A 17,559-nucleotide genomic window follows, 5' to 3' on the forward strand; every position below is an offset into this window, starting at 1 on the left:
AAGGCAGGATTTCGTGTTTATTTAAGCTGCCACCCAGCGAGAGAAACCAGTCCCACATAGTTCATTTCTCAGCTATTTAAGGACTGATTTTCCATTTTGTGGATGTTTCATGCTTTTACCCGGTCTCTGCAAAAGGAGATGGAAGAGGTAGGATTTATTGGCCGGGCAAGGGGGGATGTGAAGAAAACCCCTGATGGGCGTGATCTTAATGAAAAGGATGTGTCGTCCAGTATTTTATAGCCCTGCCGGGCATTGCCTGAGCGCGTTGATGCATGGGGTCTGAATTCTCTCTGCCTCATGGATGGAAGGTACTTCACCTGTGGATGGTGGTCACCAAATCGGTAAACACAGGCCTAGTACCCCTTGCTAAGTGGGTTATTGATATTCCTTTCTAGTACCTGATAAAGTAATACTATCTTTGCAGATTTAAGGCCTCCCTGTAGATGTGGCAAGAGACTGAAAACAGTTCAGTCAGCTGACAGGCTAGAAAGAAGCCCCCACCTCTTGGTCCGGTGTCCCTTCCCGCATGTTAGACTTCGGACTTTCAAAAAAGGAAACGATAGCCGTTTGATAAGCGTCCCTCCCTTTTCATCTGTCCCGGATGTCTTCTGGTGAGAAGGTGCCTCTCTCATCAGAGCTTGATTTTCAGTCTCTTGTTACCCTTCCCACTTTGCTGCTCTCCGAGGTGCCCTTTGCTTCTCTTGACTCTTGCTTGGTTTGTGCCTCTACTTTTCCTTCTCGTGGTCCCTCCTGTCACTCCTCTGAATTAACCTCCTTTGTAATCAGAGTCAACAAACATTTATTGTGAACCTGCTATGCGCCAGAGATGGTGCTGGGCATGTTCACTCAACACTCAGTGACTCTCCAGCCTCTCTCTGCTCAGAGGTCCTGCCCAGCTTGGTCCTGAGGAGGGGCTTTAGCTAATCGCCCTGCTTTTGGGGACAGGCTGTGTTTAAATTCTAATAGAGCGTTGTTAGTGGCTCCAGCATGAACTCTGGGGAAGTTGTGGCTGAGAAGGAGAGATGAAGAGGAAGAACAAGAGAGGGCTTCCCCGGTGGCGCAGCACTGAAGAATCTGCCTGCCAGTGCGGGGGACACAGGTTCGAGCCCTGGTCCGGGAAGATCCCACATGCCACATAGCAACTAAGCCCATGCGCCACAACGACTGAGCCCACGAGCCACAACTACTGGAGCCCACGAGCCACAACGACTGAGCCTGCACGCCACAACTACTGAGCACACACACCACAACTACTGAAGCCTGCACGCCACAACGACTGAGCCCACACGCCACAACTACTGAAGCTGCACGCCTAGAGCCGGTGTTATGCAACGAGAGAAGCCACCGCAGTGAGAAGCCTGCGCACTGCAACAAAGAGTAGCCCCTGCTCGCCACAACTAGAGAAAGCCCGTGCACAGCAATGAAGAACCGATGCTTCCAAAAATAAAATAAATAAAATAAATTTTACTTAAAAAAAAGAGGAAGAACAAAAGAGAATGAAAGAGGTATTATAATAGAAAACAGGCACTCAAATACATGTGCATGCACCTTCTTACAAGCACTATTCATAGCAGCCAAAAGGTGGAAATCGTCCAACTGTCCACCGATGGATGAATGGGTAGACAGAATGTGGTGTGTGCATACAATGGAATATTATACAGCCACAAAAAAGAATGAAGTGGGCTTCCCTGGTGGCGCAGTGGTTGAGAGTCCGCCTGCCGATGCAGGGGACGCGGGTTCGTGCCCCGGTCCTGGAAGATCCCACATGCCGCGGAGCGGCTGGGCCCGTGAGCCGTGGCCGCTGAGCCTGCGCGTCCGGAGCCTGTGCTCCGCAACGGGAGAGGTCACAACAGTGAGAGGCCCGCGTACCACAAAAAAAAAAAAAAAAAAAAAAAAAAGAATGAAGTACTGATACATGCTAACACTACTGATGAACCTTGAAAACATTATGCTAAGTGAAAGAAGCAAGTCACAAAGGACTGTATGACTCCATTCATATGAAATCTCTATGATATGCAAATCCATAGAGGTAGGGCAAAGGTTGCTGGTTGCCAGGACGTGGAGGGGGGGGATGGGGAGCTTATGGGGAGCTTACTGCTTAACGGGCGTGGGCTTTCTTTCAGGGCGATGAAAATATTTTGGCACCAGATAGGGGTAGTTGTGCACAACACCGAATGTACTAAATGCCCCTGAATTGTTTGCCTTAAAATGGTTCGTTTCATTATGTAAATTTCACTTCAATTAAAAAAAAGGAGAATGAAAGGGAGGGAGAATGTCAGAGGTCTGTTCCTGTGAATTCAGGATGAGATTAAAAATCCATTCTGTCTTGTGCATGGTGACCTTGTGATATGGCTTGAGTATTATTGAAGTATTTTGAGCTGATTAATTTCTTTCCTCTGCTCTTTACCATTTAAAATGCTTGGAGTTGGCATCCTGAACGCTGAGTGCAAAGCAATGTGAGAATTGGTGTTCTGGGCCCGAAGTGTTGCGGCTTCAAAAAACAAAGCTGGAAAGATGTGTGCAGTCGGTCCCCCGGTTTCGCTGTGCTCTGGGGGATGCCCCTGGGGCTTGAGGAAAGATAGCGGGGGCTAGCGTGCAAAGCCTGAGTTTGTTCTGGCTCCCTTTGCCTGCTGGGGACACTGCGGTGCCCAGGAAAGGGCACGGGGCAGCCGTCAGTCCTGGCTTCTGCTTTCATTCTCTGAGCCCTCCTGGGGGTATGAAGGCGAACCTGTCACGGACCCTGCTTTTGAGAGGCTTATGGTCTAGCAGGGGAGGGTGGCAGCCACACGAGCAGCTGGCCATCTTAGTATAAGGTCGGGGTACAGTTTCCATGGGACGTTATGGGAACTTAGAGTGAGGGTCCCCAGACCAGTGGGGATGGGGGTAGGGTGGAGAAGGACGGCAGTTAAGGAAGGCTTCCTGGAATTCAGCCTTGAAGGTTTAAAATAGTGCCGATTGCCCATGAAGTATCCCAAGTAATGGTTTTAGTTCTAGCAAAAGAGAAACACTTAAAACTGAGTGGAAACACATTTTTTAAAAAGAGTTTGATATTTTTCACCAAAGCATTAGTAATTACAGAGGAAATAACTTTGATTTACCTCCCCTTAGTTTTTGGCTTTAATGAATTGTCTTTATTTAGCATTACATAGGAGCACCAAAGCATTTTCAAAATTGGGGGCCTGTAAGTAACGTCTTCATCCTGGAGGTGAGGGAGGGAAGGATCTTTATTTTATAATTCAAGTATTGTTGATTTACAGTTTCATACTAGTTGCAGGTATGCAGTATAGTGATTCAATATTTTTGTAGATTATACTCCACTTAAAGTTATTATAAGATATTGGCTCTATTTTCTGTGCTGTACAATATATCCTTGTAGCTATTTTATTGCATAGTAGTTTGTACCTCTTAATCCCCTACCCCTGTCTTGCCCTTCCCACCACCCCTCTCCCCACTGGTAACCACTGGTTTGTTCTCTGTATCAGTGTGTCTGTTTTGTTGTCTTCATTCATCTTATTTTTCAGATTCCACATATAAGTGAAAACATGCAGTATTTGTGTTTCTTCGTCTGACTTATTTCACTAAACATAATGCCCTCCAAGTCCATCCACACTGTTGCAAATGGCCAGTTTTCATTCTTTTTTATGGCTGAGTAATATTCCATTGTGTGTGTGTGTGTGTGTGTGTGTGTATACATACACGCCACATCTTCTTTATCATTCATGTGAAAGATCTTTGAAAGGGCAAGGCGATTGTATAAGTAAGGCAAAGGCATGAGGTTCTGGGGAGTGTGGTCAGAAAAACAGAGCAGTTTAATCCCTCCTAAGAGAAGAGCTGAGGCAGGGGAAGGTGAGGGGCGGGACGGGAAGGCGGTTGGGGGGTCGGGATTGAAGGCTCTAGGCAGGCATGCCACAAGGTAGGTCGGGGCTGTGACTGTGGTACGAGCTGCGGTGTGGGGATAGATGGACAAGGGGCAGAAGTGAGGGCAGCGGGACAGGCTGTGCAGGGGCAGTGGGCATGGAGGGAGCAGAACGGGTGGGTCAGAGAGACCCTTAGAGCAGTGCCGTCCAGGAGAACTTGCTGTGACGACGGGAGTGTTCCCTGACCTGCTTTCTGGTACAGCATCCACCAGCTGCATGGGGCCACTGAACACTTTTAAAATTATTTATTTATTTTTATAAATTTATTTACTTATGTCTGGCTGCGTTGGGTCTTTGTTGCTGCACGCAGGCTTTCCCTAGTTGCGGCGAGCGGGGGCTACTCTTCGTCGTGGTGCACAGGCTTCTCATTGCGGTGGCTTCTCTCGTTGCGGAGCTGAGCTGTAGGTGTGCGGGCTTCAGTAGTTGTGGCACGTGGGCTCAGGAGTTGTGGCGCACGGGCTTCGTGGCTCTGTGGCATGTGGGATCTTCCTGGACCAGGGCTTGAACCCACGTCCCCTGCATTGGCAGGTGGATTCTTAACCACTGCGCCACCGGGGAAGCCCCCCACTGAACACTTTCAACGTGGCAGGTGTGACAGAGGAACTGCACTTTTCACTTGAACCCCTTTACACTTAAATAGCTACTCGTGGCTACAACACGTTTCTGGAAGGTGAAACCCACGCAAGCCGGGGACTGATCGGCCAGCGGGGCCTGGCCAGGTGGACAGAGGCGAAGCTACAAGGCAGCTCAGTTGGGGGATGGATGAGTTTCCTCTTGTGTGTGTTGGGGCTTCCAGGGGACCAGGGGCATCGGGATGATGACGTGCACCCAGCAGTAAGACAAACACAGTCCTTAAGGGAGAGCAGTGGCTGGAGATGCCAGGTGGGAGGCATCAGCATAAAATCCTAGCAGAAATCATAAAAGTGAGCAGCTTAGGGAAGGCCCTTCACTGCCTTTGGCCTCAGAGTCCTGTTGATACCGTGGTGATCTTGTTTGCTCTGCCTGCCTGCTGGGACTGTTCAGAGAAACAGATGACACGATGTCTGTGGCGGTGCTGGTAGACTCTTCAAACATTAGGCGGGTTTTATAACATCGTTCGGAGTGGAGAGGAATGTGTCCCAAATGTTATTTTCCAAACACAGAAGATAAAGGCCCCAAATTCTGGAAGTGTTGCAAGCTAGATAATCCATCAGGCCCTCCTGCTAAAAGATGACTAGGTCCAGGATAAACAGAGGCAAATATGTCTCCGTCAGGAATGTCAGGGACTCCGAGACATCTTGGAGGGCTCCCTTGAGGTTGTTCCTGTGAGCCAACAAACATAAAAGCCGGTGTCTGCGAGTGCAAATACCAACACCACTCAGATCACTAGACCAGCTCAGGGCCCAGGCCAAGGTGGGAGAGTGGTCCTGGAGGGGTCCCCCGTGAAGCCAGGGCCCTCCAAGCTTCCAGAAGAGATCCCTGATTCCAGTCCTCTCAGAAGCAAATGTACTTTTTTTTTTCTTTTAAAGAAAAGCAACACCAGTTTAAACATTTAGGATGAATTTCCATCAAAAATTACCTACAAATTTCCAATCACCCAAGGAGATAAAACCAGCAAAAGGAAAGTCATCAGAGGGACCGGGAGGGCGATGTGGATTAAGTTCCCCAAGGATTTCACATATTAGAAAACAGACACCAAGTTAGAAAAGGGAAGACAACTATGTAGGAAATACAAAAAACGAAGAATAGTATAATAATACGTAGTAGTGATACAGAACAATGGAAAATGACCAAGTAGACCACAGAGCAACTATAACAACAAAGGAAGCTATTGGAAAAAAATTTAAATGACAAACTAACAGATGCCTTAAACTGTACATTAAATACCAAAGAGAGAATTGGTGAACTTGTAGACGGGTCTAGAGAGGTGGTTCAGCCCACGTACGAGGAGGTAAGTGATGTAAACGTGCATTTAAGAGAGGCAGAAATTAGAATGAGAAGGTCTAATGTAATATCCATCTAACTTTCATCTCAGAGGAAACTGAAGTTAAGTCAGGAGAGACCACTATCGATGAGCTAGTGGCTAAGACTTTCTCAGAACCGATGGGAGATAGGCAGCCGTAGACGTATGAAGTCCAGTGTCACCCCAGCACAATAAATAAAAGGAAACGCACAGCTCAGGGCATTGCAGTGAAGCTGCAGCACAGCAGGCACAGGGACATAAGAGCAACCCGAGAAACCAGATCATACAGAAAGAAATGATGAGTCTGGTATAATGAATACAGGCTTACGTTTCTCCTCTCCGTCACAGTGAGGACATTCTGCCCGCCCCGTATTGCTGTGCCGTTGAAACCAGAGGTGTGGGAGAGTTGATTTTTCTCTTTGGGCTGTCCCATTTGTCTGTTTTGACTGAAGATGTTCACTTCTTCTGTGAGAAAATGCATGTTATGTATGCTGATGCTTACCAAATGTAATCTGATTGCTTCTTTATAGCCGTGCCTAGAAGGAGGCAAAGTGGTGGTTATTTGCTGTCCATGGGACTCTATCAAGGCTGCCCCTGTTCAGCTTCAGTCTTTCCTGGTGACACATGTTTATTAGGAGCCCGAGTGCACTCCCTCGTGTTAGCTGAGGTCTGTGCCTTGATTCCACTGTAAGACATGCGTGGTTGAAGCGATCGAACTTCTTCCCAGCCTAAAGTGATGTTAACACCTGTTGGGGTCGGGAAAAAGGTTCTAAAATGAGATTTTCAAAATAAAAAATGACTTGCTTAACCCTTACTACTAATGATGGTATGTAGGCGCTAATTTTTGGTCCTAAATCTTTTTATAATATATGCACTTAGTCTGGTCTTAAAAGTCATTGGGAATCAAAGGGCAGCCTTGGGGGCTCCTTTATGGGGACTGAACTGTTCTGGATCTGTGGCGGTGGTTATAGGAATCTATACATGTGACAAAATGTCATAGAGTTATGACATACGTACATACCCAAAAAAGTGCATGTGAAAGCTGGTGAAATCACAGATGTAGAGGAAAAAAACGTATGGACACCAAGGGGGTAGAGCGGGGAAGGTGGATGAATTGGGAGATTGGGATTGACATATATACACTGATATGTACAAAATAGATAACTAACAAGAACCTGCTGCATAGGACAGGGAACTCCACTTTGCTGTACAGTAGAAACTAACACAACATTGTAAAACAACTATACCCCAATTAAAAAAAAACAAAGCTGGTGAAATCAGAGAGAGGGTCTGTAGTCTTGCTAAGGTATTAAAGCCAGTGTCAGTTTCTTGGTTTTGTTATTGTTCTTAGTTATACAAGATGTTACATGGGACCTCTCTGCTTTTTATTTTTTTATTTTTTTTCTTTTGCAGTATGCGGGCCTCTCACTGTTGTGGCCTCTCCCGTTGCGGAGCACAGGCTTCGGACGTGCAGACTCAGCGGCCATGGCTCACGGACCCAGCCGCTCCGCAGCATGTGGGATCTTCCCGGACCGGGGCACGAACCCGTGTCCCCTGCATCGGCAGGCGGACTCTCAACCACTGCACCACCAGGGAAGCCCCTCTCTGCTTTTTAAAAAAAAAAAAAAAATCTGTCCTATTTTTGCAACCACTTAATAGATCTGTATAATTATTTAAAATAAAAAGTAAAGTTTAGATTAAAAAAGTCATTTAGAGCATATGGTAGCCAGGAAAATAGCTTCTTCTTGATATTTGTGATCCTCATAGAACTTGAATACACATATTTAGGAATATTTGGTGAACCCTGGAGGGAAGGGTCATGGCACTGTGGTTAAAAAAGTGAGTAGGAGGGCTTCCCTGGTGGTGCAGTGGTTGAGAGTCTGCCTGCCGATGCAGGGGACGCGGGTTCGAGCCCCGGTCCGGGAGGATCCAGCATGCCGCGGAGCAACTAAGCCCGTGAGCCATGGCCGCTGAGCCTGCGCGTCCGGAGCCTGTGCTCCGCAACGGGAGAGGCCACAACAGTGAGAGGCCCGTGTACCACAAAAAAAAAAAAAAAAAGTGAGTAGGAGAGTTGAACTCAGTGTCTCTGGCACTATTTAAGGTTGCAAGCTTGCAACAGAGAAGTCAAAAGGCCACCATTGTTACAACCCTTGGAAAACTAGCCAGAACTTTCTATGTTGCCTAAAATGAAATCAGCTTGTGCCATAGCATGAAAAAAAATGTTTATAGTTATCAACGGAATGGGAATTTTTTTTAAAAAGGGTTTCAGCTTCTTCAAGTTTGGTCTATAGGTGGAAGCATTAAGCATTTGGAAAATGTAGAATTTATTGCGGAATGAAGGTACCCTTGAACAACGGGGGTTTGAACTGCGTGGGTCCACTTACATGGCGATACTTTTCAGTAGTGAATACTTCATACTACACAGTGCGTGGTTGGTGGAATCCATGGATTTGGAGGAACTGAGGATGTGGAAGGCCAGCTCTAAGTCACACTCGGAGTAACCCCCGAGTTATTCAAGGGTCAACTGTAATTCCCTGAACTGAGCTATACTGAATTAACCACCGAGTGAGTCCAGTTAGTGAGAAAGTAATGAATATGGACTACTCTTAAATGTATTAGAGAGAGTGTTCCATTCTTTTTTTTTTTTAGTTATCTATTTTATACATAGTAGTGTATATATGTCAATCCCAATCTCCCAGTTTATCCCACGAGTGTTCCATACTTTTCCCTCCCTCTTTCTTCTTTTATATTTGCAGTTGAAGTAGGTGGTGTCTTTATTTTTCTCTAGACAACTTTAATTGATAGAATTCAGATTTTGTGGAATGATGTTCAGAAAATACCTATATTAAAATATCTTTATCACGATCAAATTAAGCAGTAGTGAGAAAGAAAAAGTGACCTTCAGTAAGTTGAGTCAAAAAGGAAATCCACGAATAAACAATATTAGAATGAGAAAGACATAAATAGAGCAGAGATTAAATAATAGAATACTCTGAAAAAGTTTATGGCAATAAATTTAAAGAATTAAACCCAAATTAACAAATTTTAGAAAATACACGCTGACTTAAAAAAAAGATAGCTTGAATATTTCTATATGTTTAAAGGAAAATGAATGAGTAATTAAAAATATTCCCCAAAGGAAATTCCAGGATCAGATGTTACTAATAAGTTTGCCAAACTTTCCAGGAAGAGATCATTTCTTGAAAAGAAAGGGAACACTTCCCAACTTATGCCAAGAGCACGTGTAACTTGAAACCAAACAACATGATGGTATGAGACCATCACCAGGGTCACTTATGAAAACGAATGCAAAAATTTCAAACCGTAAATTGGAAGGGTAGTGGAACACATGACGTGACACCTTCAGGTCAACGTCATGGACTGCGTGTTTGTGTCCCTGAAATTCATACTGTTCAAACTCTAATCCCCAGTGAGACAGTATTAGAAGGTGGGGTCTTTGGATGATAAATAGGTCTAGGTGAGGTCATGAGGCTGGGGCCCCAGGATGGGATTAGTGTCCTTATAAGAAAAAGAGACTCCAGCTCCCATACACTCTCTCCCTCTGCGAGCACACACCAAGGGAGGCTGTGTGAGGACCTAACTGGGAAGAGGGCCCTCAGCAAGGACCCAGTCCTGCTGGCGCTCTCATCTCTTGCTTCCAGCCTCCGGAACTGTGAGGAACAAATGTTTGCTGTTTAAGCCACCCAGTCTGTAGTACTTTTGTTACAGCAGTTACAACTCACTGAGACAGGGAAGCAGTTTGCTGAACTTATTAGGTCCACAGTTTGTAATGTGCCTCGTCCTTTCCAATTGTTTAACCTTAGCAGCACTGAGCTGGATTCCAACACAAGACTGAAATGAGCATCCTCACCTTCTTCATTGTTTTAAAGGAAGTGGTTCAAACGTCTCACCATTAGGACTGTTGTTAGTGTACGTTTTTATGTTGACTCCTTATCGGGTTAATGGAGTTCTTCCTATTCCTGGTTTGCTGGTTTATTTTTCTTTCTTTATTTTATTTTTTGGATAAGCAACTCTTTTTTTGGGGGGTGGGTATAGTTGTTTTATAATGTATTAGTTTCTGCTGTACAGCGAAATGGAGTTCCCCGTGCTATACAGCAGGTTCTTATTAGGCATCTATTTTATGCATATTAGTGTATACATGTCAATCCCAATCTCCCAATTCATCCCACCACCACCAGCCCCACCACCCACTAGTTTGCTAGTTTAGAAGAGACTCAAGTGTAAGGAATGGACCCTGTTGGGCTCCTGATTCCAGCAAACCCAATGTAGAAAGACAGTTTTTGAGGCATTTGAGGAAATTTAATTGTGGATTGGGTATAGGACAGTGAGGAATTATTTTAACTGAGGTGTGAGCATACGTTGTGATTGTGTAAGAAAATGTCCATTTTTAAATTTTTTAACAATGGTAAAACATGCATAACATAAAATTTACCACCTTAGGTACAGGTACGTTCACACTGTTGTACGACAGTCACCTCCATCCTCTCCAGAACTTTTTCATCTTCCCTCACTGCAACTCAGTACCCATGCAACACTAACTTGTCATACCCGCAGCCCTGGAAATCACCATTCTACCTTCCGTCTCTATGAGTTTGAGTGCTCTGTGTACCTCATGCAAGTAGAATCGTACGATATTTGTCTTATTTCACTTAACAAAATGTCCTCAAGGTTTATCCATGTTGTAGCACGTATCAGAATTTCTACTTTTATGGCTGAACAGTATTCCACTGTATTTATGGACCACATTTTGTTTATCCATTCGTCCACTGTAGATGTTGGATTCTTCCTATCTTTTGGCTTTTGTGAATGAAGCTGCTAAGAACGTGGTATACAAATATCTGTTTGAGTCCCTGCTTTTGATTCTTTTCTTACACACCCAAAAGTGGGCTTGCTGGATCGTGTGGTAATTCTGTTTGATGTTTTGAGAAATCACTCGACTGTTTTCCACAGCAGCTGCTCCATTTTCCGTCCCTACCAGCAACGCACAGGGGTTTTACTTTCTCCACATCTCCACCAGCACATATTAAGAAAATGCCTGTGTTTGTAATAGATCTACACGCGGTAGGGCTGCAGAAGGAGAAAAGTTGCTAGTCAGCCATTCCCACAGAACCTCAGCACCCCACCAGCTGATGGGCAGCACAGCCCCCTGCCCGGGCAGCCTTCAAGCTTAGCTGTGGCCGTGACTAGATTTTCCCTGGGTGCCTGTAAAACTTCCGTCATGTCTCTGAAAGGAAAGACTTTAAGAGAAAAAGAAAGACTAAACACTCTGTGATTCCGTGATACATACGTATGTAGTAAAACTTTTTCAAAGGCAAGGGACTGGGAATTCCCTGGCGGTCCAGTGGTTAGGACTCCATGCTTTCACTGCCGAGGGCGTGGGTTCAGTCCTTGGTCGGGGAACTAAAGTCTCGAATGCCCAGAATAAATAAATAAATAAATAAAAGAAAGGCAAGGGACTGCCAGACGTTATTCATGACCCGAGGTCCCTTGTGGGTGGGAGTGGGGGATGGAATAGTGTTCACCTTCCAGTTTTTAGATTGGGTGCTGGTCTCATTTGTGCTTCGTTATTATGTTGCATGACCTCCATAAATTACATATATATACATACTTTTGCATGTATAATACCACACAATTTACACTTATAATCTTAACCTAGTAACGTTCATTCTTTTGGGCTGTGGCTCCTCCCTGTTGACGGGAGGTCCGGTGCTGGTCTGAAATTTCAGCTGGTATCGTCTGAGGCAAAGAGAGAGAACAGAGTGAGTTTTATAAAGCGAAATTGATTCAATTTCAAGGATTGTATATGTCCTTGAATTACATCCTCCCTACTTGATTTGGTGTTAAAAGGACCTTTAAAAATAAAATCAGAGTGTTGAAAGGGTGCCGTTTGTTGTCTTATTTGTTTTATTGTCCTTACAAAAGGAAAACAGAAACAGATGTCCTTGTGTAAGGTCATTACCATTAAAAAAAAATGTTTTCAGTGGTCCTTGAAATAAAAAATTATAGGAATTGTTGCTTCAGAGAACACAGTACTGTGTTCAGTAGCCAAACACCAGGGCTGATGACACTTAGGACAGTGATTTCACTCACCTCCCTTTCCAGAGGATGTAAGTCCTCCACTGTCAAAAGCTCATTTAGAGACGTGAGTAAATTTGAAAAGACGTATTCTCAGCTCAGAGGAGCTCGATTGTCAAATACCGCTAACGATGCTTCCAATTACCATTTGCTGAGCCCTTCCTCTATCACTGACTGTCTTGTACAGACTGTCTCACTTAATCCTCAGAAATGTTGTTATTCCCATTTAACTGATAACTGAAACTTTGGCTGGTATCTTGCTTGTTATCACCTGAGTAAGATAAGGGGGAGCTGGATTTCAAAACCGTGTTGTCAGCTTCACACGTCGTCCACATTCTTGGCTACTACCTCGCTACTACCTATTCCACACATGGCACCATCTTTGAGAAGCTAGATGCAGGGGCTACAAAATAGGTACTGAGCGCTGGATCCCCACCTCAGCCCCCTCTCATTTTTCTTGAACTGTCTGATGTTTAAGGAGCCCAGGTCGCAGAGCTCAAAGGGGAAATGCTAAGCTCATTGGAACCATTGCCGTTTTACGGTGGTGGTCTTCAAACGCACATGTAGGCAGTGACCTAATTGTACTTATTTCCTGTATCCTTATGAGACATTAGCAAATGCACTGTGTAACTTTAATTGTGGGCAGAAGATCTGGGGAGAGAGGAGGCATTCCAAGCAAACTCCAATGACCAGTAGCTGAGGTCTCCTGGGAAGAGTGAGGAAGATGGTGTAGCTTTGAGCTAAGAGGCACGAGGAGAGGTGCAGGCGACAATAAGGAGTTTAGGTGGGAGAGCTTGTAACGAGGTGGGCAGCAATCAGAGACTCACGGCGGGGGGGGGGGGGGGGGGGGGGGGGGGGCTGAGAAGACCACGCCTCTCCTCCAGGAAGGAATAAGGAAAAGCAGGAGGAAGTGGAGTGCTTCAAGACTGACCAGAGGAGAATTGGGGACATGTACATATAAGGCAACGAGTTCTAATTCGCACGGTAATAAAATGGAAGGCTTTGAACTATGCTTCCACTTTCTCATTTTTAGATTCTTTATCTATCTATTCACATCTGTCTGTGAGCGGCTGCCAGGATCCTTCCTTAGTCACACACACTGCCTCCCAGGATTTCAAAATCCCTCCTTAAGAACTGCGGGCGGTTTCTCCCCTTCCTGGCAAGGTCAGACTCTCCTTCTTTCTTCCTCTCTTACCCTCCCTTCTCATCTTGTGTCAGTTGCCTCTTACCGTGTAACAAATCACCCAAAACTTAGTGGCTTCAAACAGCAAGGTACTGTTATCATCTCTCACGGTCTGGTGAAAAGACTAGGATGAACTGGGTGGCCCCCCCCCAGGGTCTCTCATGCAGTTGCAGTCAGGTGGTCACTGGGGTTGGGGTCATCCTGAGGCTCCAGTGGGTTGGACATCCAAGATGGCATCTTCATACCATGTCTAGTGCCTCAGCTGAGGTGGCTGGGGACTGACTGGGCTCTTCCCTCCCTCCTTCCTTCTCCCTCTGTGTCTCTGTGCGCCACACAGCCTCTCTACGTGGTTACCTCGGACTTCCTCATAGTCTAGGGGGTTCAGAGTAGTTGCACTTCTTACGTGGTAGCCATCTTTCCTTAGACATTCCAAGACACCTAAATGGAAGGAAGTTCCAAGCTTAGGACTTAGCCTCAGAATCACTCAGCACCACTGTTGCTGCCTCTTGTTGGTCCAGAGAAGGTCACAGAACCAGCCCAGGGGAGAAGGGACCACCTAAGGGTGTACATACAGGAAGGTGTGATTTACTGGGGGTGGTATACCTCTCCAAAGACTAACATATTTCTCATGTATTGAAATGTCTGTCCCTTCTCTCCTCCTTATAACTGAAACATCTTAAGTCACTGTTTTATTTTTATTTTTAAGTCACTGTTTTATGTCTTGCTTCGCATCCGTAGTTTTTCTTTCTGTTGTTTATGTTAAGAGTGATTGGACGACTTCTTTGAGGAATTCTTATGCATTCTCTCAAAAGAATCTTAAGAATATGCTTTCATTTCTTGATATTGAAATTTTTAAGCACCCAAGAGGCCCTAGAGAAAAGCTGTGTGACTCTTTTTTAGAAAGTCTCTTTGGGAAATCAGATTCGATTCACTTTTTCACCACTGATGATAACATATCAAACTGAAAAGGCAGATCAGTTTTAGGGAAAAGTGATCCACCATCAGGGGTGGGTGTCCTTGGGTGAACTCCCCAACAATATTGCTTTTCATGCTTAGCCACTAATTAAAAAACCTGTTCTCTTGTTGGGACTGAACCATGGTTTACTTTCTGGCTGGACCTTTTTTTTTTTTAACTTATATTCAAGCTCTTACACAAGCCAAAGCTTACTGTTTTTTAACAACTCCCTCCCCCCCACCCCGCCCTCAGAAAAGGGATAACTTGAATCTAAAAGATTTGTTGCACAGTCACATGGCAGCTTCAGAAATTCTTTATTTAAAAACCTCGTACCGATGGATGGCTTAACTTTCCCAAGCTTCTGCAATGCCATCGAGGTCTCAAGTTCGTGTAAAGTTATTGGCTTTAAAGGAGCTTAATCTGCAGAGCTTTTCTCTGGTGATTATGGAGAACAGCACATGGGGGAGAAAGTGGGCCATTGGAGGTGGCAAATAACTTGATCTTTTTTTTTTTCTACCCACAAGCCCTGGAAAAACTCTGCCATCGGGGATTAATTTGCTCATGAGATTTTACTGCGGTTGCCATTAAGAAAAACCTAACGGGAGCAGCAGGGCAGAAGCATTTCTGAGCTCTGGGGAAAAGAGTCAGGATTTGTGGTGGGAAGCAGGATGCTCGTTTTTCTCTCCTACAACGATTATGAGTTAAGCATCCGAGGTTGCCAGCGTTTCTCTCACTCAGGACCTTGTATAGAGCCATCTGAAGGCTGACTCTGAAGCATGATAATCCGTAGTTTGTAGTTTTCCATAGTTTGTCTTTACGCAGGGAAAAGATTTCCTTTAAAAAAAAGCTTTTAGGGAGTTCCGTGGTGGCCTGTTAGGATTCGGCGCTGTCACTGTCATGGCCCGGGTTGGGGAACTGAGATCCTGCAAGCCGCGTGGCACGGCCAAAATATGAAAAACAAACAAACAAAAAAAACGCTTTTAGACTCGATCCTTTCCCAGTTTTTAAAAAAAGCCTTAGGGCTTCCCTGGTGGCGCAGTGGTTGAGAGTCCGCCTGCCGATGCAGGGGACACGGGTTCATGCCCCGGTCCAGGAAGATCCCACATGCCGCGGAGCGGCTGGACCCGTGAGCCATGGCCGCTGGGCCTGAGCGTCCGGAGCCTGTGCTCCGCAACGGGAGAGGCCGCAACAGTGAGAGGCCCGCGTACCGCAAAAAAAAAAAAAAAAAGCCTTAGACAATCGCATGTTATCCCGTTGGTGATGTGTTTCCGCAACTCTGTCCTCATACGTGGGTTCTACATGCAGGTTAAATGGAGACCCCGGCAGCTTCATAACCCAGAGGGTCCCTCCCCTCAGAAGCGTTCAGCCCTCAGTTTCCTCCAGTAGAGCGAGGGCAGTGGACTTTAGTTAGAGCAATATTTTCTATGAAGTTTCACACTAAACCCCTCAACAAAAACTCCCCCTGGACATCAGGCAAAATACTAGGACCGTTCCGAGCTTCAGACCCAGGCGGAATGCGCTGCCCACCCCCATCTCCGACCAGGGAACACCCCTCCCCCAGCAAAGGTTATCTCAGGGCTGCCCTTGGTCTTGGCAACTGCCTGGTGGGGAGAGAAGGAACCAACCTGAGGGGATAGGAGAGCAGCAGCAGGAAAGGGGGGCTGGGAGGGGACAACAGGGCCAGGACGGCAGAGGCGTTCTTAGTCACTGTTGCCTGGGTCCCTCCAGCTTCCCTGGGAAGCCCTCTTCCTCTCATGCTGCAGATGAGGAAGCCGGAAGGCAAGAGTTTAAATAACTTGCTGTCATGCAACTCGGTTAAATAGTTTCAAGTCGTTAAAGAGAATCTAAGCATTGGATTTAATCCCTGGGGAGAATGAAGGATTTTAATCTCGGCCTGGCAGCCTAGCCTGCGGTTCTTTCCACCACCCACGATCCCTCTAATAAGGGTAACGGTAAGCCGCTTAGGAATGAAAACGGGGGAACTTTCTAGATGTGAGCCTGTGGCACTTAGCCAAGTAACGATAGTTGTCACTCTCTCTTGTTTAATCCTATAGTGGAGGACGACAAGGAGTTCTCCCCTCGCCAGCGACACCACAAAGAGTTCAAGTTCAACCTATCCCAGATTCCTGAGGGTGAGGCGGTGACGGCTGCAGAGTTCCGAATCTACAAGGACTGTGTGGTTGGAACGAGTTTTAAAAACCAAACTTTTCTTGTCGGCATTTACCAAGTCTTACAGGAGCAGCAGCACAGGTACGGAGGCTCGAGGAACCCCAAAGGGTGGGGCTGGCCCCCGTTTCTCACCCCGTCACCTTATAACCCCGACTGTGTCTCTGGAAGGTGGCTTGGAGTTCAAGGGCAGCACACGGGCGTCATGGGGGCTGTGTTCCCAATGGTAGCGTTGAGCCAGCAAGACGATTTTTTGCTTTTAAGGTGAAAATTTACCAAATAGTTTTCTTTTCCGAAGCAAGCCAGTGAATGGTATCTACTAAGCATCCTTTGTGTTCGGAAAACATATAACTCACTGGGACTAAAATGTTTCCCGCTATGTTTTAGTCCCTACTTCGAATGGTGGATGAGGGTGGCTAACGTAAGTTCGCACACGGAAATTATATGAGGATGCTTAATTGCAAATGCTGCTGATTCAAGCGAACAGAAGGCTGTGTGCTTGTGCATGTAATATACACGTATATGATATGTCTTTGAGTGAGTGAGTGTGTATATGTGTGTCTCAAATGTGTTTTTTATCATGTAGTTGCAAGGGACCGGTAGACTTTTTTTCCCATGTCTGTATTATTCTTGTTTCCTGAAATGAGGCCACACTGTTTGACAGAAGAACTGTGTTCTTGGGGCTGCCTAGCAAATAAAGGAAAACTTCCATGGAGTGATGTTTAGAGCCTCGGAGGGGCTAAGGGATGAAGTATTACAGCAGTTATTTCAGTCCTACATACAGCACGCAGAAAGCAAGCCCATGACCTTGAACTTTGCTTGTACGTAGGGCTCAGTTGAGTGGTTTGGCCAGACAGAGAGTCCGATGCAGAGGTCAGCAGCGCCCGTGGTTCTCAGAGGGCAGCAGGTAGGAACTCGGCCCGTGATAGGACATTCTGGCAATTGTGTGGTAAATACGAAGATAAAAGAGAAAGGAAGAGAATGCAGAGGAGGGGGGACATTTATGTCCTCTATTTATGGACTCTATTAGCTTTGGTTTTATAAACCACCTCCAGATTCTTGCTTTTGGTCCTGGAAATCTGTTAATTTCCCAAGAAGGTCCAAAAGTTTGGATTAAGAAGGTCCAAAGGAAGGAGTTGGGTCTCTCCTGAACTTACGGATCTGTGTGTGGGTCTGTCGCAAATACACAAACTAAAATAATAACCAACATGAACTTGCCCCATACAAGGACCATTTTGAGAGCAATGCCAACGTTTGGCCCTGATGCATATTCAAGTCCGTAATGAGGGAACTGGAGAAG

General features: G+C 45.7%; 1 protein-coding gene across 1 annotated transcript in view; it reads left to right on the plus strand.

Annotated features, from left to right (window-relative positions):
* The window catches only part of BMP6 (bone morphogenetic protein 6), a 146,273-nt gene that overhangs the window by 104,774 nt on the left and 23,940 nt on the right, over nucleotides 1-17,559 (plus strand). Inside the window, exon 2 of the mRNA XM_033863817.2 lies at nucleotides 16,148-16,343. Within this exon, the coding sequence (XP_033719708.1) occupies nucleotides 16,148-16,343 (196 nt within the window). The remainder of the gene's footprint in view (nucleotides 1-16,147; nucleotides 16,344-17,559) is intronic.

Source organism: Tursiops truncatus, chromosome 10, assembly GCF_011762595.2.
Source record: "Tursiops truncatus isolate mTurTru1 chromosome 10, mTurTru1.mat.Y, whole genome shotgun sequence".
Lineage (NCBI taxonomy): Eukaryota > Metazoa > Chordata > Mammalia > Artiodactyla > Delphinidae > Tursiops > Tursiops truncatus.